Source organism: Oryctolagus cuniculus, chromosome 10 (assembly GCF_051225735.1).
Source record: "Oryctolagus cuniculus isolate XC-2025 breed Fujian yellow rabbit chromosome 10, ASM5122573v1, whole genome shotgun sequence".
NCBI classification, from domain to species: Eukaryota; Metazoa; Chordata; class Mammalia; order Lagomorpha; family Leporidae; genus Oryctolagus; species Oryctolagus cuniculus.
In genome coordinates this window covers 115,809,275-115,835,629 of record NC_142876.1, presented here as the reverse complement: position 1 = coordinate 115,835,629, position 26,355 = coordinate 115,809,275, and the positions used below count along the sequence as shown (strand labels likewise).

The window sequence follows — 26,355 nt, the reverse complement described above, 5'->3', positions numbered from 1 at the left end:
TTCCCATGGCAGAAGGCACTGCTCAGTCCTATATACTCTGTGGGGCCTGGTTCTGGGCTCTGGCACCGCTGGCCCGCCTCCTCTGTCATGTGACATCGAGGAGCCTCAGCTTTCCTGTCTTTAAAAGGGGATGGAAAATCCTGGTCTTGCATGGCAGGTAGCTGAGAGGATCAGTGATGTGTACATGGCAAATAGCCCTGTTTCCTTTGTCCATAGATATCAGGAACCTCATGGCACTTTGCATAAGACAGACAGTGAGGCAAGGGTTATAATCCATGATCCAATAGTTACTCTCTCCTTAAACTGCTTCTCTCCCTTAACAGAAAAAAGATTTCTTTTTGCAAGAAGGGTAGGAAGGGTCAGCACTGTGGCCCAGTAGGTTAGGCTGCCATCTGCAGTACCAGCATCCCATATGGGTGCCAGTTTGAGTCTTAGCTGCTCTACTTCTGATCCAGCTCCCTGCTGCTACGCCTGGGAAAGCAGTGGAAGATGGCCCAAGTCTTTGGGCCCCCACACCCATGTGGGAGACTTGAAATAAGCTCCTGGCTCCTGGCTCCTGCCTGGCTCAGCTCTAGCCATTTGTAGCCATCTGAGGAAGAGAACCAGCAGATGGAAGATCTATTTCCCCTCTCTAACTCTGCCTTTCAAATAAATAAGTAAATGAAAGAAAGGGAAGGAAGGAGGGAGGGAGAGGTGGAGGAAGGGTGAGGAGGGAGAGAGGAAAGGAAGGAAGAAGGGAGGGAGGGAGAGAAGGAAGGGGGTTGGAAGGGAGGGAGGGGAGGCAGACAGGCGGTCAGGAATGACCACTTCACCTTTCCCACTAGGTCTGGCATGTAAAGCTGTGATTACATTCTTGGTGAAAGGACATAAATAGACCTACCTGACAGGTGACTGCCCAGATTATATGAGATGAGGTGGGGTTTTCAGTCTGCATTTCTCAGACACCACATGGGAGAGCGCTGTGGCCCAGTGGGTTAAGCTGACACGTAGGATACCTGCATCCCGTATCAGAGCATAGGTTCAAGTCCTGGCTACTCCACCTTCCATCAGCTCCCTGCTAACGTGCCTGGGAAGATGCAGGTGACAGCTCAAGTACTTGAGTCCCTGCCACTCTCTTAGGAAACCTGAATGAAGCTCCTGGCTCCTGGCTCAGCCCTGGCTGTTGTGGCCATCTGGGGACTGAACCAGTGGAAGGAAGACCTCTGTCCCCAGGGTGCTGCCTTCCAGCTGTTGTGCTTCCGCAGGAGAGTCTGACGGCCTTTCAGAGGACCTGGTGCGCACTGGGCTTGTACCAGGAGGCGCCCTTTGAACTGGGACTTCTTACGGTCTCCCTGGGCTTCTCCTCCCTTAGGTTCCGGGAACAGCTTGGGGGCTGCTGAGGCAGTGTCTCCAGCAGTCCACCTGCTTCCTTGCGAGTCCAGGAGCTTGCTGGCTTGCACTTGACGACTCTGCTATCCTCTCCACTTGAGCTTAACTGCTCATGATGGGAGGCTCCCCACCTCACAGGAGCACCCTGCTGTGCTCATCTCTCAGTGTAAGTAAGGCTCCCCAGAACAGAGCAAAGAATTTAATTAAGGTCCTGCACGGATTCTGTAAGGCAAGATTTTGTGTGTGTGTGTGTGTGTGTGTGTCTTGTTTTTTTAATTGAAATCATGCAAGCAAGCTTAAAATTTCAAGTGCCTGGGTTGTGCCTTGACCTGGAGAAACTCTCCTTGGGCCTTATTCAGGGCTCCAGACCAACTCCGTGTGTGCAGAGAATGGGAGTGTTTACATGGAGACCAGCCACGTCATCCCGAAAAACAATCTCAGCCCTGAGACATTTGTCTCGCAGGAAAACAGCCAGAGACCGGGCCTCTCCCAGTCAGGGACGTACCGCCACGCACAGCTGCAAGCCCCGTGCCTGCCTTCCTCTCTCGGAGGCAGGGCGCTCTGAGGGGGGCCATTCTCAACCAGATGCGACGCATTAATTCACCACTCAGAGACGATGAGGAGTCTGTGCTGTTGAGCTGTGGGGCTGGGACCACGGATGATACATTCCCCAGGGGCCTTTCCTGAGCAGCCGGGAGATCTAAGGAGCCTTGGCCTTCTGCAGAATACCATGCCTTCGTCACGGCAACATGTGTGCCGGTCTGTCCGCATGCAGTTTGCACATCATCCCTGGCCATGTGGATCTAAGCCAGCAGACAGTCGTTAGACATTGTCCAATTCTGAGCTCCTATGGGAGGCGCGGCTCCTTTCTGAAGATTCCGACCCTGCTGCCTGTCCTCACTTGTGACACTTGGAGGGTCCGTTTCATTTGGGAAGCTCTCAAAGGAGGTGAACCGGAAAGAGAAGCCATACCCACACTGCTCTTCCTCTGGCTTATGAGCCACACCACCACTCTAACGTAGTTTCCTCTCCTTTTAAAAAAAATCAAACTGGGCAGGTGTTTGATACTACAGCAACTAAGTCACCAACTGGGAAGCCCACATCCCACCTCAGAGTGCCTAAATCCAAGGCCCAGCTCTACCCTCCAGTCTACTTCCCCATGAATGCACACTCTGGGAGGCAGCAGGTGATGGCTCAAGTGACTGGGTCCCTGCCACCCATGTGGAAGACCTAGTCAGAGTTCCTGAAGCCTGGTTTTGGCCTGGCCCAGACCTGGCTGTTGCAGGCATTCAGGAAGAAAACCAGTGGACGGAAGGGTTCTGTTTCTTTTTTTCTCTGCTTTTCAAATAAATAAAAATTATTATGAAAAAAATGGGTGTGGGCATTTGGCACAGGGGTTGATGTGGAATGTGATGCCTACATCCCATACCAGAATGGTTCAGGTCCTGGTTCTGCTTCTGATTCCATCTTCCTGTTAACATGCACCCTCAGGGACGGCAGGTTATGGCTCAACTACTTGGGTCTCTGCCATCCACACGGGACACCTGGATTGAGTTTCAGGCTCCTGGCTTTGGCCTGCCCTGGCCACAGCTGCTGTAGGCATTTGGGGAATAAGTCATTTCTCTCTCTCTCTCTCTCTCTCTCTCTCTCTCTCTTCTCTCCTCTCTTCTCTCTCTTCTCTTCTCTTCTCTTCTCTTCTCTTCTCTTCTCTTCTCTTCTCTTCTCTCCTCTCCTCTCTCTTCTCTCTTCTCTCTCCTCTCTCCTCTCTCTGCCTTTCAAATAAATACATTTAAAAACTAAAAAAAGATATGAAACTGGGTAAGTGCCTCCAAACAGGTAGTTAGCAAAAAGAGAAATGATGCGCATGGATTGAGAAGGACTCTCACAGCACAGGAACTGGAAACCCCTTGGGTTAAAACTCTGGCTGTGCTGCTAACCAGTTCCATGACCTTGGGTTTTTTTCTGGACCTCTTTGTACCTTCACTTCCTTATCTGTTGACAGATGGAAGAACAGCATCTGTGGCTCAGGGCGCTTCGGAAGAGTGGCAGAAAATGTGGACGGCAGTGCCCGACAAGTTTCTTGTGGGTGCACTGTCTCGTTCCCTCCTTGTGACAGCTCAGAGATGAAGGGGCCGCTGCCCCCATGTGCACAGGTGACGGAACTGAGATTCAGACGTGAATGCACTCTCGCCACACTGCTTCTCGGGTACCATCCCTTGCACCAGACACCACTGACCACCTGAGAACCTCTCCCCTGCAACCTGCAGTCTAGCCAGCACTCTAGGCGGTTCTGCTGAGCTAGCCAGGCCCTGCGGGCGCCTTGACTCTGCAGAGAGAGAGCCCTTTCCCGGCTTGGCTTCCTCTCTTCCATCCTACCCTCACACGCCTGACAACAACTGTACTAGAGAAACAGTGGATCACGGAGCTTCCCTGCTCTAAAATCTTCAGTAGCTCCCTGTTGCTCACAGATCCAGTCATTCCACACTGGGAGCACAGGGCCAGATCCAGCGTGTTCTTTTTCAAGACCCGTCCCTGTCTGGTCGCCGCCTGCTCTCCCTCTGCTCTTGGCTGGGCCACCTCATCTCAGGCCCCTGCACCAACACCGTATCCTGTAGCTGCTCTGGCTGCAGTGACTCAGAGCAGTGGCTCCACACCGCTGCAGAGCAGTCACAGGTGGGAGAGAGGCCTGAGATCCACAAGCTCAGAACCACGCGGCCACAGGCAGGCCTCCATCCAAACCTCCTCATACCTGGAGGACTGCGCTGGATAGCAACTTCTCTTGGCTGCAGTTTTGAATTACCTGCTGATCTGATGCTTTATAAACATGACTCTCTGTCTAACGCCATCTCATTCGAGGAAAACCCAAACCTTCACTGTCATTTTTGGAAGAATTATTCCTTTGCATTGTGTCAAGTGCTTGCTTCCTTTTATTTAATTAGTTGAAAGACTTACAGAGACAGGAGGGGAGGGAGGGAGCAAGGGAGGGAGAGAGAGAGAGAGGAAGAGGGAGGGTGGGGAAGGGAGGGGTGAATGGAGGGGGGAGGGAGACAGAATCTTCTATCGACTGGTTCACTCCCTAAATGGCTGCAATGGCTGGGCCTGGGTCAAGCTGAAGCCAGGAGCTTCTTCTCGGTCTCCCACATGGCTGCAAGGGCCCAAACACTTGGGCCATCTTCCGCTGCTTTTTCCAGGCCACTAGCAGGGAGCTGGATCCAAAGTGGAGCAGCTGGGACTCAAACTGGCCCCACAGGGATGCCAGCGAGGCAGGTGGCTTTACCCTCTATGCCACAATGCCAACCCCAATCTAACTCTTTAAGAATGACTCCCAACTGGTCCCCTTCAACCCCACTCTCCCCTGCACTGTGCACTCCCTCCACAATGGCTCCTCACTGCTCTGACAGACCCAGGCCTCCAGCCTCAGGACAAAGAGCTTTTGTCCCTACTGTTCCCTCTTCCTGGAATCTACCCCGCTCCCAGGAGTGTAGTTCAGGTCTCCCTAGGATTTCACCTCTTGAGGCCAGTGCTGTAGCACAGCAGGTGAAAAAACGGCCACCTGCAATAGTGGCATCCCATGGGGGTGCTGGTTCAAGTCTCAGCTGTTCCACTTCCCATCCAGCTCCCTGCTAATGGTCTGGGAAGGCAGCAGAAGATGGCCCAAGTGCTTGGGCCCCTGCTACCCACAAAGGAGATCCTAAAGAAGCTGCTGGCTGCTGGCTGCTGGCTGCTGGCTGCTGGCTCCTGGCTCCAGCCTGGCCCAGCCCAGCCATTGTGGCCATCTGGGAAGAGGCTCTGACTTTCAAACCAATCAATCAATCAATCAATCTTTTAAAAAGGTAGCAAAGTCACCTCCTCAGAGAAGCCGTCCCTTGCACCAACCCCTTGCTGTGACACGGTGCTTCTGCACCAGCCGTGCCCGGCTCTCTGACTTGTCTGTTTCCCTGCTGCCTCTCTGGTGAAACGCCAGGTCTGCCAGGGTCTGGGCCTTGTCTGTCCCTCACTGCTGCCCCGGAGCTTGGATGGCAGCTCCCAGTGCTGGTCCCTGATGCGCACCAACGGACGGCCACGTCCTGGGTGAGACACACTCCTCTCCACTCGACAGGTGGGAAGAAGGTGGGCTGAGTACATGAAGGACCATGCAGACACGGGCTGGAACAAAGGCCTCTCCCCTCCTCGGGGGCTCAGCTGGTCAGGGAGATCTGCTGCTGACATTTCACCAAAGATTCCGCACAACGAGACTGCCTCCTATTAGCGAGAATTATTTTCACACCTCCCACAGGGGGAAAGGCTGATTTTATGAAGGTAAAACCACACTGTGATTAACACTTAATCATAATTTCGTCTACATTACAGCTCTGCAAGCAAAAAAAAAAAATAGTCGGGGGTCTTAATATCACGCCAGTAATGTTACGATAAGTGTGTTCCTGACACGATTTTCTTATTAGGGACCCTCCCTGTAAATTTTATTGCATTTAATTAAAAATTATTGCTAAAAGAAACAGCTGCAGATGGTCTTATTTTAAGTTAGAAAATTAAAAACTGGATATTCTCATCCGTCAATTTCAATGAGCAGCACAGCCACATGCATTAGGATGTGATGGTTTTGAGATTATAATAATTTTTATGGCATTTCCAGGTTCTTTCAATGAGACTTAATGAAAGCTCTGCATGACTTCATTTGTCAAAAACATCATAATAATAGGAAAGCTCCCGGCTTACAGGCAGATATGAAGATGCCAGTGAATACCACGCCAGGACGTGCCTCAAGCCCAGTGCCGCAGCTCTCTGCACCAGTGGAATCAGTCGGCAGGGGGCTCGGTCGTGAGAGGGCTGCATCCTCAGGCCCAGGGTTTGCAGAGGGGCTGTAAATCACCTTTGTTATAGAAGGAGGGAGGCGGCTTTCAGCACTGAGGTTGTGAAGAGTCAGGTTCACTGCTGCAGGGTGGGGAGGCCCTTCGTGCACATCTTGGGCTGGGTGGAGAATTTTATCTGCAGTCACAATCCCTGATCTGGACTGCCACCTCTGACTTGACTACCTGGCTTGTCTCCTGGAACGTTTGCTGCTTCTTTTTATCAGAAACCGATGTGACTCTTATATATTTGGGACCAGACGGAGAAACAAAAATGAAAAGAATGAGAAAAGAAATGCAAGGGCAGACACAACCTGACCCTAGACTTAATCAGTACTGGAGACCTGGGCACAGTGCACAGTCTTGGGACAGAAGTGCCTTCCTGCTCTTTGGCGGCCACAGCTTCTTAACCAGTCTCCCGCTTCCCCTCCTTCCAGCCCTCCCACCTTCAGCACAGCACTACCCTCCCACCACGCCTCCATGGGCTTCAACTGCTCAAGCCCACAGCCCTGCCTCCCCGTCTCGCCCCGTATACACCGAGCTCCTCCCCGGCACTTCCAGGTTCCCTTCTCACTCCCACCCTCATGAACGAGCTGGCCCTCCTCCTGGACTGCGTCTCCCCAGCTCCCTCATGAACAGGATCCTGTTCCTCCAACATCTGCCAGGCAGCAGAGGCTTCCTGTTGTTGCCTCCCCCACAGCCTGGGACACCATGCACCCAGCTCTCCCCTGTTTCTCGCTAGGCTCCAACTCTACCCTCTTGTTCATCCAGCCAGAGAGAGAGAGTTTTGGGGCAGGCCCTGCATCCCTCCACGCCTAGAACAGGATGCAGAGGGGCTGTGGGCAGCTGTGCAACACGGCACTATGGTGAAACAACACAACGGTGTTGCAGTCCTTGAATCTTCCAACCCATTTCCACTCCGAAGTCTCCAAGTCAGCAGACACACAAGCTGGTTTCCTGAGTAAAGGTGGCAGGTCCCTCATGAATGAAGACAGTCACTGTCGCCAGAGACCTGTTTTGTTTCTGTTCTCCCACCTTTCTCTTTCCTCTATCTGTGGGATCCTGCTTTCTCTGCAGGGTCCGCTCTGGTGCCACCCAGTCCTGGACGCCATCCTGACCACTTCTAATCCTGCATCAGAAACACAGTCGGTCCTTGGGAGACCGGCCTGGCTCCTGGCTTCAGATCAGCTCAGCTCTGGCCATTGCGGCCATTTGGGGAGTGAATCAACAAATGGAAGACCTTTCTCTCTCTAACTCTGCCCTTCAAATAAGCAAATAAATCTTAAAAAAAAAAAAAAAAGACACGCAGGGTTTAAAGTCTCTTGTGCTAGAGATGGCACCTGCTCCCCCCTCCCTCCTTCCACACCTGGCCCAGCCCAGTGCTTGCCCAGGACGGTCTCCCTCAGTCAGCCTCACACTCACTTTCCTGGATACCCCTTCCTTCTCCTCCTCAGTGCGTGGTGCGTCATGTGGTCTCTGCAGCGTGGACTTCTAGGGCAGCTCTATCATGACCCTGAGCTACAGAGAAGCACTGTGAAAAGGGGGCACCCGGGGCCCTTTGTGAGCTTTCTGGAAGGCACAAGCTGTCTCCGTCTGGGCTGACTCATCTGAATCGCCCATAAGCAGGATGACTCCAAACAGCCCTAGCCCTCAGGCGCAGCTGACTGCAGCAGGATGAGGTCCCCACTGTGGCCCTGAGTTGGGGAAGGATGCCAGAGGACCTCATAAGCCAGTTCCAGGAGAGCTCGTCTCCTTCTGGAGGAGTTGCCAAGAAAGCAGAAACCCAGCCAGCCCTCAGCAAAGGAAGACAGGTGTCCTCCTGCTGTCTTTGAGCCACGGCGCCCCTAAGTGATGCTGCGCTACCCTGTCTACTGCAAGGGACAAACTCAACAGCTGTCGGGTTAAGATCAGAGAAGGGGCCAGCATCTGGGCACCAGGGGCTAAGTCGCTGCCTGTGAGCAAGCATGCCATAGGAGCACCAGTCCAGGTTCTCAGCTGCTCCACTTCTGATCCAGCTCCCGGCTAACGTGCCTGGGAAAGCTGCAAAAGAGTGCCCCAGTGCTTGTGCCTCTGCCACTCACACGGGAGACCCAGATGAGGTGAAGTTCCAGGCTCCTGGCTTTGGCTTATCTCAGCCCTGGCCATTGCAGCCATTTGGGGAGTGAACCAGCAGGTGGAAGCCATCTTGATCTCTATATATCTCTCTCCATCTCTGTAACTCTGCCTTACATCTTACATGAAATAAATCTTAAAAAGAAAAAGAAAAAAAAAGACAGATAAGGCAGCATTTTTGAGCTCAGGATGAAAAGGCAACAGTGGAAACAGCACTGGGTTGAGATTCAGACCTGAGCTCCAGCCCTAGTTGGGCAGATCACAGCACTTCATTGGGCCTCAGTGTTCCTGCCTAGAAAATGGGCCCAGAAACTCCTGCTTCTGTAACTGAGTTACAAGTGAAATGACAGCTACAGCCACTGACAGGTGTCTGTGCTGCTATAATTACACAGCTACAGCTGTGGTTCTGCTGTTCTCGGTGTAAGAGACAGCAAAGGAATCCTAATCAGCACGGCTCAAGTTGCTGTCTGTAGCCCGCCCCTGTATTCCCACACTGCTATAGCCCTCACTTCACTATCTGGTCCCCAACACTCAGTCAAACTCAGGCAGAAAGTCATGTGTGTGTCAGAGAGAGAACAAGGAGGGAGAAGACGACACAGAGACACCCCTCCAACGAAAGGGACCAGACCCGTCCCCCACATCCTACAACTTTGGAACCAAATTCACATCCTTCATCCAACACCAGGCGACTCTGATCATGCCATCTGATAACAACTACTGCTTACTGATCATTTTACTGTGTGCTGTATAGCACATTGAGCCTCCATGATATAACCAGGCAGGCGTAAGTATCCCCCCTTTCACAGGAAAACACAAGGAACAGAGAGGTTAGTGACCTGTCCCCGGTCACACGGACAACGAGTGGCAGTGTAGACTGAAACCCGGGCAGCTCAGCTCAAAAGCCGATGCCTTTCATCTGTCCCCTGCCCTCGGCCCTTCTTGGGCCACGGTGCCCTCATCTGTCAGCATATAAAGCTACAACAGCACATTGAGAACAACAGGCAGTAATGGAAGGAAGGAGGGAGACAGAAGAAAAGCCAGTGAATGGTGAGATCCAGACAGTGGGCAATGGACGTGCACTGCAAAACTCCCAACAGTCAGTGTGAACACCTCTGCAATACAATGGTGAGGAAAAGTGCCCTCAGCGGTCGGTTCTGACGTACAGGGCTGACTGATTAAACCAGACTTGCCACCATGCAAGCAACAATGGACAAGGACAGGGGTTTAAATGAGACAACTGGGGGAGGGGGATCCAAGGTACCCCATTTCTTCACAGTTCTCTTATTCACTGTTGGGAAATAAACAACTATGAACTCCAGCACAGGACAATCACTCCCTCAGATCACCTCATGTATAATGTCTCTGGGTGGTGCCAGATGTCCACAACACCTCCCCCTGTTGAACAAAAGCACCAGGCCTCCCTCTGCAAGCCACAGCCTCAAAGGAGACTTTATCCATGTTACTTTTTCTTTGTATCTTATTTTTTCCATTGCATTCTCTTTTTAAAACAAATTTTTACTTATTTTCAAAAATTTATTTGAGGGGGCTGGCGCTGTGGCAAAGCAGGTTAAAGCCTTGGCCTGAAGAGCGCCCGCATCCCATATGGGCATTTGTTCTAGTCCCGGCTGCTCCTCTTCCAATCCAGCTCTCTGCTATAGGCTGGGAAAGCAGCAGAAGATGGCCCAAGTCCTTGGGCCCCTACACCCGTGTGGGAGACCTGGAAGAAGCTCCTGGCTCCTGACTTAGGATTGGCACAGCTGCAGCCGCTGCGGCCATCTGAGGAGTGAACCAGCGGATGTAAGACCTCTCTCTCTCTGTCTCTACCTCTCTCTCTAACTCTGACTTCCAAATAAATACAATAAATCTTTAAAAAAATTTGAAAGGCAGAGATAGATTTTCCATTCACAGGTTCATTTGCCCAAATGCCTGCAAACAGCCAGGGCTGGGTCAGGGTGAAACCAAGAACCCAGAATTCAATCCAGGTCTCCCATGTTGGTGGCAGAGACCCAAGTACTTGAGCCATCACTGCTGCCTCCCAGGAAGCCAGGACTTGAACCCAGGCAGTAAGACACGGGAGGCAGGTGCCAAGTAGTGTCATAACCACCGTACCAAATACCCACCCCTCAATCACCTTCTAGTTACGGCAAATTATGACATAATAAAGTTTCCTCCGTTGTTGTGTTTTTTTTTTTTTTTTCCAAAGATTGATTTAGAGAAAGGCAAGCACAGCACAAGGCATGCAACAGAAATGAGGATGGTGACGGCCACAAGGCCAATGGCTGAGAAAAGCCAACTGCTCCAACTCCACCATTTCCCACAGGAGCAGCCGCGGCTGGCCGGAAGTCCTGCAGCAGGTTCCGGGAATCAGCTCTGGATTCCCGTCTCTCACTGCACCGAGTCCTGCCCCGTGTCAGGGCTGCTGCTATTTATTTTGGCTTCTGCCTCTGATCCTCACCCTGCAGCAAGGTGTGGGGGAGGACAGAGCAGCGGAAGGAGGAAGGAACTGCCTCCCCACCCTCTCATCCCGTCCACCCGAGCACCCCTGCGCACACGTCTCACTCCAGCAGCAGCCCCTCCAACCACTTGAGGCTCAAAGGAAGCAGGGACGGCCGGCGCCGCGGCTCACTAGGCTAATCCTCCGCCTAGCGGCGCCGGCACACCGGGTTCTAGTCCCGGTCGGGGCGCCGGATTCTGTCCCGGTTGCCCCTCTTCCAGGCCAGCCCTCTGCTGTGGCCAGGGAGTGCAGTGGAGGATGGCCCAGGTGCTTGGGCCCTGCACCCCATGGGAGACCAGGATAAGCACCTGGCTCCTGGCTCCTGCCATCGGATCAGCGCGGTGCGCCGGCCGCAGCGCGCCGGCCGCGGCGGCCATTGGAGGGTGAACCAACGGCAAAGGAAGACCTTTCTCTCTGTCTCTCTCTCTCACTGTCCACTCTGCCTGTCAAAAAAAAAAAAAAAAAAAAAAAAAAAAGGAAGCAGGGACCCCCAGCCCTGTGGCAGCCACTCGTGCCCCTCAACTGGATGCATCTCAAACCTCCCTGCCCAGACCTGTTCCAGCCCACCGCAGGGATTTCACTCCCCCCGGCTTCCATCTGTTTCACGCAGGAAAGCGGAAGCAAGCTTTGTTCTGATTGATGTCCAAGAGGATGTGGTTCCTGCATGGGAGATTCATCCCACTCAGCCTGGCCTTCGGCGACGTAACATCACAGCAGCAACAGTCTGACAGAGTCTGACAGTCAGAACCCTCAACCACAGCCCTAGGCTGCAGCATCACACGGGAGGTAATGCGAGGACCAAACCCAGCAACGTGCCTGGCACACAGCAGTCAAGATCCGGTAGCTTTACCATTTTCTTGGATATTTTACTCCCTTACTTTCACGTTGTTTGGTGAAAGGAACCAACCTTTCATTGTTTATCGGACAGGGTGCAGATCAAGGTACTGGCACAACTCCAGGGGGCACCATATGTAGACTAAAAGATGAAAGAGTTGCCCCTGAGGCTGGCTGTACAGTGCCCAGCCTGCACAACCAGACCATAATTCACTGTGAATTCCTGAAACAGGAGTCAGGAAACCTGATTTCCTAACACTGACTCCTCCGCCAGCCTGCTGAGAGGCCTTGGGCAAGTCTCCGTGCCTGTCTCCCCCTCTACAAGACTGACCCACGTCTGCATTCCTTCCGGCTACAAAACCTTGACTTTCTATGGAAGCAGTTTTCAATTTTTCAAAGGTCGGCATAGGAAAGATTAAGCGAGCTCATCCACCCGGCTTCAGAGAGAGGAGCCTGCGTGCTGGGGGAGGGATTGTAGGAGGGCAGCTCTGGCCTCAGTCAGAAAGACATCAGCAGATGAGGCAGCTCTGGGAGGTGGTGAGCTCCCTGTGACTTGAGGAATTCAAGTATAGACTGGGTAGCCACCTGCTGGAGGGGTGAGGTTCAAGGCCTCCTTCAGCATGGAGACTTGATGGCTTCCCAGAGTGGCTTTGTTTTCATTAGTGCTAAAGCAGCAGCCAGCCAGGGCTGGGTCTCGTCTGCTGATACCTAGTAATACAATGGACCTGGTGGTTCTGCCACCACCAGCTCACCGCCCACACAAGCCCCCGTTCTCTAAATTGAACTCCAGCCCTCAGGCAGGGCCCATGTTCACCCTCGCTCTGGCAAATACATCTTTGCATCCTAGAAAGAACCAAGAAATAGCCCTGCCCCAGCCTGAGGTACGGAGGCGGAGGAGCCAGGCTGGGGAGCTGGGGGAAACACTCCAGAGTCACCCTTATCTCATCCCGACCGGTGTCCCTTAGGAATTCTGAGCTGTGACAGCTGGGCAGGACTGCTCTGGATTCCTGCATGTGCGGGGAAAGAATCAGAGGATTTCTTTTAAAATCATCGCCATTTTGGCTTTTCATTAATTCAGTTCAAGTGCTCCACAGAATGCAAATGGATAAGGCTGCATTTCATCGCCTTTAAGTTGCACGCACAGTGCACAAGGAAGTGGGAGGTGTGGCAATTACTCTCTCAGGAGGATCAATAAGGGGCACTCAGTCTCGGGAAGAAGGGTCAGAAAGTCCCCACTGTGATGCAATGACTTTAGTGTTGGCATGCCCACTTCCAAAGTCAATCAGTTAAAAAAAAACAACCTTAGTTTGAATGCTGTATCTTAAAGACTTCCATTCAGAAATTTAGCTCAGGGCAAGACTACCTCTTTAAACAATTTAAATAAATTGTCTTTGCTACTTTCCTGTGGGATACAGAGTATATTTACACAATAAAAAGGTATCAATCTCAATTTAGGGTATTTTCCTGATGGTGAAAGAGGTTTAGTTTGGAAAGACGCCAGAACCATCTTTCCTGGTGACTCTCCCAGAGGGGAGTAGCAAGCCCAGGAGAATGGAGAAATAGCTCCTCAATAATGTAGACCATAACAGCGCTCCCACCTGCACTGGATTTAGCTTTTTATGTGATTTCTTCACCCAAAGAAACCTACTCTGCTTTCCCCACACACTCTGCCCAGAGATGTAGTAACTGCAGCGCAGAGGGGTGAAACTGCTCACCCCAAGTCACCCAGGTGGAAAGAAACAGGCCAAACAGCAGGTCTGCTTGTCACCCCCCACCTAAGCCACCCTCGGAGCAATCATCGGTTACACTGCCTGAATGAGAAAGCAAGAACTTGCCGTACCTCTCGGCTTCCTGCTCGGCGCTCGGCTGCTTGCTCTCGAAGGCGTTGAAGCTGCTCATGTCCACGTAGCCATCGTTCTCGTTGGCCGTGGACAGGGCTCTGCTCTGATCCTCAAACAGCTTGGTGTACGTGCCAGCCCTCGCAGGCCGTCGGGGCGGGATCTGGATGTTCTCGTAGTCTGAGTTCATGGCTGGAATGTTCTCGTAGTCGGAAGTATCAGCGTTGGGGAATGAAATGGACCGGGGCTTGGTCAGCGGCAGGGGCAGAAAGGGTGGCCGAGAGCGGTCTTCGAAGGACTCCACTCTGGACACCGTCCTGCTGAAGGGCACGCCCTTCCTCTTGCCATCTCGACAGAAGATGAGGGAGGAGGGCGAGTCCGAGGCCCGGAGCTTCCCCGTGCGAGTCTTGAGCTGAGGGGAGCTACTGAGGCTTCTCGGGTTGAGTTCCAGAATCCTGGCGGGCCCGTGGTAGCTGGATTCCGAGGAGGACCTGGAGGAGGACACGTTCACATCCACATGCACTTTGTTCTCTGTCTTCTTTTTAAATGTCAGCGCCAGGAACCGCTTAAAGGACGACTTCTTCTTCTTGGTGTGCTTGTCCGGCGAGTCGCTCTCGATCAGCAGCGAAGGGGAGCTCTTGGTGATGGGCTTCTTGGTGATGCAGGCCAGGTCGAAGGGGGGCGGGATGTCTACCACGGACGACGGCGTGGAGGTGCCGCTGGATGGAAAGTGGTTTCTCTGTGAGAAGCTCCCAGAGGAGCCGATGACACAGGGCAGGGAAAGGTTGTCGTCTTTCCTGTTTATCCGGTGGTCGTCTAAGCCCTCCGGCTCCCGGTACACGGAGATGGGAATCTCTCGGCCTTCCACAGAGAACGAGCGAGGATACAGAGTGAAAGCCCGGGGTTTTGCTGGCAGGGCCCTGTTCGCCTCTCCAGCCTTCCCCTCTGATGACAACACCATCTTGCCTGCCTGCTCCGGGGAACCGGCAGTGCCAGAGGCTAGTGAGCCAGCTTCTGGTCCGGTCTCTTCCGGGACAGTTTCCGGGACAGAGCCAGCCACCTTCCCGGAGTGGGGCCGGGCCCTGGTGACGAGGTTTTTCCTGTCCGTGGGGACTAGGCCACCCTCAGCATCAGCGTTCACTTCTTCTCTCAAGCCACAGTCACTCAGAGTGTCCAGATCAGCTGAAGTCTCGGCCTGCCCTCCCTCGGCAGGGTCAGCCTGGCCCGTCAAGCTGACTCCCATCACATAGGGGTTGGTGAGCGCATCGTCCGTGGCACCCTCCTCTGCCTCCTCCTCCGGCATGACCACCACTTCTGGGACAGAGGACCCCCCCTCCCCAGCTGCACCCTGCAGGGGGTTACTCTGGTCACACACAGTTCCAGCCACAGGGCCCTCCTCTGCACATGCGCCTGACCTTGCCTCCTGCTCCGATTCTAAGCCTTCTGCTGACTCAGAAAGAGGAGAACAGCTTTCGCTACAGAAAGAGGTGCTCTCGGTCTGGAAGAACTTGTAGGGGCTTCCTGTGAGTGAGGTAACGGCGTCATCAACACAGTCGCTCTCAAAAGGAATGATGTGGCAGCTCTCCTCGGGGGCCTCATCCTGCGCGGGGTCCTCTCCTTCCCGAGGGTCTTCTGCCTCTGCAGGGGCTGCCGCCATTTCTTCCTGCTCCGTTTTCTCATCCTGGCCCACGGGGTCCTCAGCGGCGGGGACGCCATCACACTCCTCCTCAGGGATTTCAGGGTTCTCTGCGGCCATCTCTGCCTCCTGGACACCTGTGGCCAACTCATCCTCAGGGGGTCCTTCACTGGCATCTTCAGCACCCTGATCAGTGTCCTCGCCTGGCCCCCCTGGTTCTGCACCGGCACAGCCTACCCCCTCCTCCTCTGCCAGCTCCCCAGGGGTCTCGGGGGGCCTGGGCTCCTCGTCAGGGGCTGCTGGATCCTCTGAACCAAGCTGAGTCAGGATGACATCACTCCCAACGGCCTCTTGTGCAGCCAAAGGCCCGCTGTCCTCCCTGTGGTACACGCTGTGCTCTTTTACCAGCTTCTCTTCCTCACTTGTGGACTCCTGCTCCCTGGCACCCGGGTCACTGTCACTGTCCCCGTTTTCAGGGGTGCAGTCTGCGCCCTCCTCATCCTCCTCGCCCGGTGCTCCACCAGCTGGGGCTGCAGGAGGTGCCAAGTCCTTGCCAGCTGCTGTCCTCTCCCTGCCACTCTCCTCGACCCCCTCCTCTCCTACCTCTTCGCTGGTGGCATCTTGGGGCCCCGTGACCGTATTCTCTCCACAGGGCCCATCCTTGGGTTCATCCTCTTTCCGTGGGGCCCTGGGGGCCATGATATAATCCTCATCCGTCTCTGACTCGGAGCACTCCAGGTTGGGCCGGTGCCCTTCATAAAGCCCCTTGTCTACACAGAGCAGCCTCCCGTTGCTGCATTTGTTGAAACTGTTGTTCACGGACACGCTGGCTCTCCACTCACTGGGGACAGCCAGCCTGGGCTTGGGGGCAATGGGGGGCTTTGGTCCCCTGGACATGAAGTTTGGACTGTGGAGACTTTCGGGCCTGGGTGAGGAAGGGAATTTGGGTGTGGTCACTGGCGTGAGTACACCGCTGGTCTTTGGCTTGGGAGCAACTGGAGGTTTTGGAGAATCTAAGTGATAAGAAAAGGAGAAAAAGTACAATTAACTTGATTTCCACTCAAGAGTCTCCTAGTTATCAGTGCAAGGGAGCACTAACGATGGTTCCCCCAACCTAGGTGAACCTGCCATGCACCATGCCCTGTCTCAGGCTTATCTGGATCCCACCTCTAAAATTCCCTCATTTGCGACTTACAACTCACTCCATAAACAAAATGAACAGAACTGGTTTCCACACGGTGTCCAGCAGATGAAAATCAGCAAAATGAAAACCTGTTCCCTCCAAACTGTATTCACATCATTGCATTCATTCATCCAACAGCTATTTCTTTTGTTTTTTTCAAAGATTTGCTTATTTTTATTTGAAAGGCCAGTTACAGAGAAAGGGGGAAAGACAGAGAGAGAGGAGTATCTTCCATTTGCTGGTTCACCCCAAATAGCCCTAACAGCTAGAGTTGGACCAGGCCAAAGGCAAGGGCCTGGAACTGGGTCTCGCACATGGGTGGCAGGGACCCAATGACTTGAGTCGCCTCCACTGCTTTCCCAGGCGCATTAGCAGGGAGCTAGATCAGAAGTGGAGCAGCTGGGACTCAAACCGGTGCTGATATGGGATGCCTAACCTGCTGCACCACAACAGTGGCCCCTAGCAGCTATTTCTTAAACACTTTCTACGTGCCAAGTAGCCAGGAGCAAATTCTGAACATGACAGTCACCAGCCCATCTGTCCTCAGGGAACACACATCCATTCTACAGCAAACACGTCAGATGCCTTCTCCCTACACACAAGGCACTGCTGATGGCGGATTTTTCCACAGTGTAGAACAGAAGAACACCTAGGCTTAGCGCTCGCGTGGAGTCAGAACAACTGGAGGACAGGCCAGCCCTTGGGGTGTTATGATGGGACAGCCATCGTCTCTTTGCCTCAGGAGTGACACACCAAAGGTTCCTAATGGTGAACAACAACTCTGCTCAGTGTCACATCTGAAATCAGCATGCTTCAAGATGGCACCCAGCCAGTCCTGCACCCCGGTCTCCTGGCACAGAACTGTATGGCTACTTGCCAGTGTGGGCATCTGCCCATGGTCTCTTCCTCTGCGGAGGTTGAGGATGACAGAGTGGCAGAATAAAAGATGTACTGCAGACAACACGTTAAGGAAGCAGGAGTATGGCTTGCCGTGGCCAGGGAAGATCCCTTGGAAGTGAAACTTGGGCTAACTTTTGCAGGACAGAAGAATCTAAACAAGGGAAAGAGTCAAAGGAATGGCTGAAAACTTCCACGTTTCTCCTGGCTCGAGGCAATCCATGCCTTTCCCTGGTCTCTCTGCCTCCTGTCTGCTTCCCAGGCACAGGGAGCTTTTCAGGAGTGCACACAAACCTGCTTCCAAAGTGCTGCCTGGATCCCCACTGCCCACACATCAGGAGACCTGTGCTCCCCACCAGCCAAGTCTCATCTCCTAGTTCCACCCCCACCAAGGCCTGGATATGACATAAAGCAGCCTCAGAATGCCAGCCTGGCTCATGACAGAGGGAAGGGGGAGCAGAGCACCTGGAGGTTTCTTTCAGCAAGCTCTCCTCTTCCCTATGCACCCCTCCCCATTGACGTCCTTGCAGCCTCTCATGCCAGCCATCGGCAGGCCAGGGCTGCCCCCACAGGGCTACTGCAGGGGCACATACATGGTCACACACGTGACTTTTACTTTCCTCAGAGGGCAACACATTAAAAAGTAAAAAAGTGGGGGCCAATGCATCAGGTTAATCTGCCCCCCCGTGACACCAGCATCCCATATGGGTGCTGGCTGGTTTGAGTCCCGGCTGCTCCACTTCTGATCCAGCTCTTTCCTGATCCCTGGGGAAAAGCAGCAGAAAATGGCCGCCCAAGTGCTTGGGTCCCTGAACCCACATAGGAGACCTGGATGAAGCTCGTGGCTCCTGGCTTTGACCTTGCTCAACCATGGCCATTGTGGCCACTAAGGGAGTGAACCAGCAGATGGAAGATTCCCGCCCCCACCCCCTTTTCTCCCTCTCTTTGTAACTCTTTTAAATAAATACATACATCTTGGGGGAAAAAATGAAAAAATAAAAATAAAAAAGCAATGGAATCAGGGTCAGCACTGTGGCAAGCAGGGAAGCCGCCGCCTGTGACACTGGCAGCCCATTCGGGCACCAGTTTGAGACCCAGCTGCTTCACTTCCAATCCAGCTCCTTGACTGGGAAAACAGCAGAAGGTGGTCCAAGTGCTTGGGCCCTGCACCCATGCGGGAGAACTGGAAGAAGCTCCTGGCGCCTGGCTTCAGCTTGGCACAGCCCCAACCATTTGAGTGAACCAGCTGATGGAAGCATCTCTGTTTCTCCCTCTCTCTGTAACTCTGCCTTTCAAATAAAATAATTCCATCTACTTTTTAAAAAAAGATTTAACAGTGTATTTTATTGAATTTGATATATCTAAATGTTATCATTTCAACAAAGTTCAACTTATAATTCATGATGGTGCGAAAGGGTACCAGACAACCATTCTGCTTCCGCTTTCAGCTGGGAGTCAATCAACTCCACAAGACACTCAGCACCTCGTTACAAGCAGGCTTCGAGCTGGGTGGTTCTGCCGACTGGAGGCTAACCTAAGTGTTCTGAGCACAATGCAGGTGGGGCTGAGCAATGACGTTCAGGTCAGGTGTACTGAATGCATCATCTGCTTAGAATGAGTTCACTGGGGTGTCCCCATCATAATCCGAGGAACATCTGTAACGATACACAACATCTATTAGTGGATATTTGGTGTTCTGTTTTCATGCTGAGTCTGGAAAAGCTAATGTGTGTTTCACGTTCGCAGCACACCTGGAGGCAGACCAGCCCCATCTCAAGTGCTCAGTAACCCCATGTGTCTGGAGGCTATGGATCAGCACAGCTCTACATTTGGACATCTCCATGAGACTGCCCCAGCGGCACCTCACTCTGAATGTATGTGAAGCCAAAGTTGGCACCGTCATACCCCAAATGACAGAATCATGTAAAGTCCAGCTGAGGCCCCCAAAGAAAAAGCACCTGGTGCAGGATTACAAAGTCCCTGCCTTCTGCTTCTGCAAGGGCCTGCACAGAAGCCCAGTGAACATGTTGCCTGGTTCCCCATCCAGGGAGGCAACAGCAGCAGGAAAGGAGAAAAGAGGCACAGCTGTAGAAGGCTTTAATGCTAAAGCACCCTGGGCGTCCATTCCCCCACATCCACACCCAAACCAGCCCCTGACATCCATATCCTAATCCCGAATCTTCCAGAAATAAGCAGTGTCTTTCCAGAAGTAGTCACCACTGCCCCAGAGTAGGTAAGTGTCTGTCCAAATTAGTGAAAAGAACAGAAATGCGGAACTTACAAACATAAGCTTCACCTCATCGTTTGTGGTGGTGGGACACCAGCGAGCATAGCCGGAGCTTGGCCGGCCCAAGTCACATCTTGGCTTTGCCACTCACCACTGCAAAACTAAGCCTCAGCTTCCTCATCCATAAAACGGGTACAGAGTAGTACCCACCCTCAAGAGAATAAGTATTAAAAGATCACATGGGGCCAGAGCTGTGGCATAGCAAATTAAGCCACCACCTGTGAGGCCAGTATCCCATATGGATGCGAGTTCCAGACCCAACTAATCCACTTCTAATCCAGCTCTCTGCTAATGCGCCTGGGAAGACGGAGGAGAATGGTCCAAGTGCTCCTGCGCACCCACGTGGGAGACTCAGAGGAAGTTCCACACTCCTGACTTCAGCCTGGCCCAGGCCTGGTCTTTGCGGCCATTTAGAGAATGAACCAGTGGATCAAAGAGCTCTCCCCAACCCGTTTTGCTCTAACTCTGCCTTTAAAATAATAATAAAATAATAAAAATAAGATCACAGGATGCCTATTAAAAGTTCTTAGCAGTAGGCCTTCACATGAGGCTACTCGGAGTTCCTCAAAAAGCAGCAGCTACACCGTGTCCAGATGAAGCCTGTCGCTCCCCCTCTTCATGGAGGAACGACACTAAACCCTGCCTAGGCTTCATATCCGAGTCACGGCACCATTATGTCGCTCCCCGTCTTCACGGAGGAACGACACAGGACCCTGCGCTGTTCTTTCGTCTGCTTGGCCCTTCCCGGGTTTGCTGCTGGTTCTTCCCGGGTTGGCTACTGTCCCTTCCACCTCCGTGGAAGGGCGGTTCCCCCTGGCCACTTTCCCCACTTCCGCAGGGGAGCGGCACACCACCAGCCGGCTCTCTCGGGGGCTGCACAGGTGTTCCCTCAGATGTTCCTCTTAGATGTTCCTCGTGCATGTTGTCTCTCTCCTCCTTTATAGTCCTCTTCCACCAATCCCAACTCTGCTACCCACACGCCGAGTACGCTGCTCTCCTCCAATCAGGAGTAGGTCCTACAGTTTATTGGTTGAACTGGAGGCAGCTGTGTAGAAGCTGTTTCTCCCTTCTCAGCGCCATATTGTGGGAGAGCAGATGCATAGAATAAGTCTTAATTCCAGTAACTTAGTCTAGTCCGAGTTGCTCCCCACAGAAGCCCATCTGTGCCCGCCCACGTCCTCCCTGGTCTAAGTCTCGCTCCACACTGACCCAGCAGCCCGTGCTCAATATCAGGGGTCAGGCACTGGCATGGACTCATTCTCTGGGGGTGGGGCCTCTCATTGCTCATCCCTAACAGGTGGCATTTTTGGCGACCAGGAGACATGACAAAGGGACAGATGGGGGCATGAAAAATGACTGTCACCTTGGCCACATTACCCTCCTCCTCATCCCATACTTCATCCAATCAAGCTATTGATCTATGGGCGCAGCTTCCTCGGAAAGGTTACAATGGACATCTGAGGCGTGATCCTGCAAGAAAATGCCTCCCGCTTCGGAGCCCCTGCAGATGACAAGCATGCAGTGTCCGCCTGCTCTCCCAGCTCTGCAGGGCACGGTGCTTGCCCTGCACCCCTCTGACATCCAGGGATGCCAGCAGCAGAGAGTTCTGGTCTGAACCCTCACTGAAAGATGAGGAAACTGAGGCACAGAGAGGGCAAGTGATGCCAGGGGGCTGTCCAGTGAGTCCAGGGCAGGGGCCTGGGGCTTTTGCTCAGAGGATGTGGGGAGCCACTGCAGGGTTTCGAAAAGAAGCGCTGGTACGTTCTAACACATGGGAATGAAATGAAATGGAGAGGAAGGAAAGAAGGAACACAGCAGGGAGGCTTCTGCACAGATCCAGCAAGAGAGGAAGGGGGCTTCGCCAGGCTGGGGTGAAAAGGAGCTGGAGTACATGCCTGAAGGTAGAGCCGAGGGGATCGGCTGCAGAAAAGACAAAGTCAAGGACAACACAGAGGTTTTTCAGCCAGAGCAACAGGACAGATGAACTTGAGCCCATGCGAATGGAAAACGGCTGCAGGTGCTGGGGAAGACTCCTGGAATTTCAGTTTGCATCAAGCCAAGTTGCCTATCAGAAACTCAGGTGTCAGAGAGGTACGGCTGGAGATGGAAATGAAGGCAGGAACCTGTTGAGATCACCAGGGGAATGAGAGTGGAGGGAGACCAGGTGGCATCCGCTAGGAAAGGAGACTGAGGGGGACGAAACAAAACCAAGGGAGGGTGAGCAGCCAGCTCCACTTCCTCCAGCCTGCCCCCTCACAGAAAGGAACCATGGGGCCCCTCCCCTCAGCCTCCCGCCAAGGCCACACAGAGAAGACTGGGGAAAGCAGCGCTGGGGTACAGAGCAGGATGGAGGATTTTTACAACCCAAAACGGTGAGGGATACAGCACTGCAGGCAGAGGGGATGAGGCGCACAGGCAGAGCCAGGGGCAGGGAACTGTGAGCCCTGTGGGGTGTGCCAGAGCGCCCCAGTGGCACATCAGGGATGGATCAGGGCTGGGGTTTCCTCCTCTTGGCCAAGCTTAACTTTCTGACCACCCAGAACCCAACAAGGTCACAGCTGGTGGCCTCTGCTCTCAGCTGCAGCCCTTGGGCTGCAGGTGAACCCTCTCTTTCCTGATGCCACAGTCTGGGGTCACATCTTCCTCACATGGAGTTCACAGTGCCTGGAACCTCACAGCAATTTGCTAAGCCTGAGTATGGTGCAAATGCAGAACACCCTTTGAGCCAAGATCGGAAGAGTTAAGCAGGGGCTGGGGAAGCCAGAATGATAGGAGAAACAGCTTCTCGTGATAGACATCATCTCCAGCCAGCCCCCTGGTACCAGTTTATATTTTCCCTTTCTCTGTTTTAATTAAATATCTGTCACTCACACATTCACGCTGGCTGCCTGTAGAAGTTCCATTGTCAGCGGTGGAGACGTCCAGTTAGAAGAGGTATTGAGAGGAGCACTGGATCGGGGGCTGAGAGCCCTGATCCTCTCTCCCAGCTCGGCCATTTAGTGGAGAGGCGACCCTGGGCAAGTCCCTTCCCTTTTCCAAGACTCAGTTTCCCCATCTGTAGAGTGAGGGGAGGGACCAAGCAGCCAGCCAGGTCTGCTGTGGCCAAGTCCAGCCTTTGAAACTCATGGCTCTTCTCATAATGTCCTCTGCCCTCCCTGAGTAGACGTGCACTTCATTATACCCCCCAAACCTTGTAACCATATGTCACAGGAGTAATTATCTTCCAATTTCACCTTCCAATTGCATCTTAATTTAACTTCCATTCCTGCGTGCCTGCTGCAATGTCCAAGCAGAGCCTGAGGACTTCTAATTAGGCTGCAGTTAAGCCAGTCCAGCGATCCATGACAGGGCACGTCCTAGCAAGACAGCAAGGGACAGAGAAGGGAGAGCCTGGGCCCCGGGCTCGGACGAACCAAGGATCCAATCCCAGCTCAGCCACAGTCAGCTGTGGGATCTTGGGCACGGCATTTTGCCTCTGGTAAAATGGTAGAATAATCCCCTTTCCCTATATAGCTGTCAGTTAGGTCAAGGGAAATGACAGACATAAGATGCCTGACAAAGTCCACTGGCAAACCACATCCTGCTATATGTCAGGCGCTGGACAAGCAAGCAGGCTTTCAAGCTGGACAGTCTGTGTTTCAATCCTGTCTTGGTCCCTTCGTATTATCTGCACCTCAGTTTTCCTGTTCAAAAAACAGGAGAAAGCAAGAGTCCTCGCCCCATCAGGTCACTGTGAACACTAAATAAACTGATACAAGGGTAACACTTAAACGCAGCAAGGACCCATAAATATCGGCTAGCATTTATTACTCACTCGTAAGGTGACAGATGCTGCTCCAGGCACCTTACAACGTGCTTTAAGTCATTTAATCATGAGAACTCGATGACCAAGATCGCATTACCCCCACTTCTCAGATACAGAAACCGAGCCACAGAGAGGTTCAGCAACCTGCTAAAGGTCACAGAACTCAGGACATGCTGGGTCTGAGGTTCAGTCCCACCAGGTCTGGGAGCCTCAAAGCTATGCAGAGCATGGCACCCAGAATCATGTCGGGCTACCGTCACTGCCACCACACTGAAAAAGTCACCCCGTTATGCTGGAGACAAACCACAGGATGGCTGAGCCCAGAACTGTTAACTGCTAAGTTTCCAGGGACCAAACCTGCCCTTTGGTTTATTCCAATCAGTCCCTTCCCTAGATTCTCAGTGAAGGGAGGGCGTGCCCAAGCCTCATGCAGGAAAATGTGAGAAAACTGGAAACGCTCTCACCATTGTTACACGCCAGTTTTATTGGGAGTGTAGGAAAAAGCTAGCTTGGCTCTGTTCAGGCCTGGCCAGCATAGCGGGAGGCAACCTTCTCCCCATAATCAGTGGCTGACGGGTGCTGGAACTCTATTCCAGAGTCTTTGATGCCCCACAAACTGACAAGGGCAGCTACAGCTCCTGTCCCCAAATTCTGTGCCTCCCTAAGCACGCAGGTAACCCCTGCAGAGCCACAATGGGGCCTGGATACAAGGAGGCAGCTGCCCACTCCGAAGGGCTGCGACCCATCAGGGGAGACCAAGGTCTCCTGCCTGCACCTCATTACCACAGTAACTTTGTTTCATTACAAAGATTTTTAAAAGGAAAAACTCATCACCGGCATTCCCACCCCCAACACACACACAGTCACACTCACACACAAGGCAGCAGGATATGGTTCCAAGACAGCCAAAATGGTGGCTTCCTGTTTCTTTAGGGACGTGCATTTTGGAGTATAGCTTTCAGCAAGGTTGTCGCCCAGGGAGGGGGCTGCCTTCCCCTAAATTCGCTGGATAAAGAAAATGGAGCGGAGATCCCGCCCGGCAGGCAGTGAAATTCGCTGGGCTTATTCCCTTGGGCAATCTCGTCTTAGAGGGAACTTTCTGCTCCCCGCAGGACGGAGCCCGGCATCCCGAGGAGGGACTCCAGGCACCGCCCGCCTGCGGCTCACTTTCTGCATCTGCTCAGTGGCACCCCTCAGGGGCTCACCGGGGATCCTTCTCAAACAGGCTCGGGTTTCCCGGAATCCCTCACCCGGCGGGACAAGCTGGGGAGTCCGACCCACATGGCCCGGGGGGTGCGAGGGGGTGCCGCCTGGAGCAAGGCCAAGCCTCAGCCAGGGCTGGCCCTCAGCGGCCGGTCCCCAGGGGAGGCACAAAGGCGGCCCCGGGCCAGGGCGCCGCGAGGGAGGGGTGCGCTGCAGGGGGAATCATTTAAGGCTTTTTGGCCCCTCTGCTGGCAAGGCAGCTCCGCGTCCCGGGGTCGGGTGAGAGGAGGCGGCAGGAATTGTTGTGAGGGTGCGCCGGGTACCAGAGGACCGGGAGCAGACCCCGGGGTCGGGGAGAGCTCTGGCCAAAGCGCGCGGGCCAGATGGGGCTCTTGAGGGGCGAGCGAGGGCCCGTCGGGGACCCCGAGGTGCGGGGGTGAAGGTTCGGGAGTGCGACCAAGTCCCGTCGGCGCCCAGAGACGTCTTTCTCCATTGCTGGGGACCGTGGAGGGATAAAGGCGGACATGGGCAGGGCGCGGCCTCGCCAAAGCTGAGGAGTCGTCCCTGAGGAGGGGCACCTCGGACAGGGACCCCCGAATCTCAGCCTCCTCGGCCAAGGGACCCCGGGTCCGCTCCCAGCTCGGCCCAGGCCGAGCAGCGTGCGGAGGTCGGGGATTCGCAGCAGCTGGCTCCCGGCGCCCAGCGGTCTCCAACTTGGAGAGCCTGGCCGGGACCCCTAGCGCGCGTGCCTCACGCCCGAGCCCGCGCGGAGCCTCCTACCTGCTCTGTTCATCTTCCAGAGCGCGGAGCACGGGGCCGCCCGTCGGTGCGTCCACGGCTCTGTCCGGTCGAGCGCCAGTCCGCACGCCGCTTCACTCCATGGCCGCCCCGCGGGGCCCGCACCCCTTCGCGCCCGCCCCGCCCCCGGCGCGCGCTGGACTCCGCGCGGCGCGCAGGGCAAGTGGGGGCGCGGGGCGCGAGCCTCGGGGCTGGGCGGGGCCGTGGAGCGCAGGGGAGGGGGCGCGAGCGGGGGGCGTGCGAGGGCGGCGGCTGGGGCAGCGCGCGGCGCCGCGTCCACTCAGGACTCCGAGCGGCGCACAGGGCACGGGGGGCGCGAGTCGCGAGCCTCCGGGGGCGGGGCGGCGCCGGTGGAGGCGGAGGGCGGGCTGCGCCCGAGGGGAGGGGGCGCGAGGGCGCCGCGCGGGGGCGGCCGGGGCAGGCCGAGCGTCGGGTCCGCTGCAGGCTCCCTGCTCCGAGGGGCCGCGCTGCGCTCAGGCCGCCGCGCCTCCGCTGTGCCGCCGCCGCGCCGCCGCCCCCTCTTAGATGTTTCCTCTCGCGCCCGCAGAGGAAGGATTTTTTTTTTCCCTTTTTTTCTGCTCAGTCAGGGATCGAGGGAGCCCAGGGTCGAGGTGTCCCCGCGCGTGTTTAAAGGGGCCATGGTGACTGCGGGAGCCGCGCGAGGTTAAAGGGACGAGAACCCTCGTCCGGGGGACCCTCTGCCTGTTGTCAGCCCTGGACGTTCCTTCAGTCCTGCACCGGGAGCCTCGCTGAGGACCTCGCTAGAGCGCCCCAGGCCCTTGCCCTGTTGCAGCCTAGCTAGAGGAAGAGTCACGCGCAACAAGTACCGCTTCAGGCGCCTGAAGTGCCTTGAGCGAGCAGGGCAGTGCAGAAACAACTGGAAATTGTAGGAAGTGCTCGCCTGGGGACCCTTTGCAGGCTGACTGGCCATGACCCCACCCCCACCCCGTGCTTCTGGGGCAAGCTGAGGTCTGAGAACCACTAGGAAGGCCTCCCTGAGGAGGTGGCATTGAAAAGGCGACCTGGTGGGTGAGAAGCCTTTCTTTGTTCGTC

General features: G+C 54.4%; 1 protein-coding gene across 4 annotated transcripts in view; it reads right to left on the bottom strand.

Moving 5' to 3' along the window:
* The window catches only part of FGD5 (FYVE, RhoGEF and PH domain containing 5), a 113,078-nt gene extending 87,285 nt beyond the window's left edge, over nt 1-25,793 (bottom strand). For 2 of the 4 annotated variants that reach the window (XM_051852550.3, XM_051852551.3), the window contains exons 1-2: nt 25,285-25,793; nt 13,496-16,142 (exon numbers count right to left, since the gene is read on the bottom strand). In XM_051852550.3, the coding sequence (XP_051708510.1) occupies nt 13,496-16,142; nt 25,285-25,297 (2,660 nt within the window). In that variant the 5' untranslated portion in view covers nt 25,298-25,793. Of the gene's footprint in view, nt 1-13,495; nt 16,143-18,743; nt 18,865-24,174; nt 24,997-25,284 lie in introns of those variants that run through there. The other 2 variants (XM_089306588.1, XM_089306589.1) reach the window with 2 other exon arrangements.
* Between the last annotated feature and the right edge of the window lie 562 nt (nt 25,794-26,355).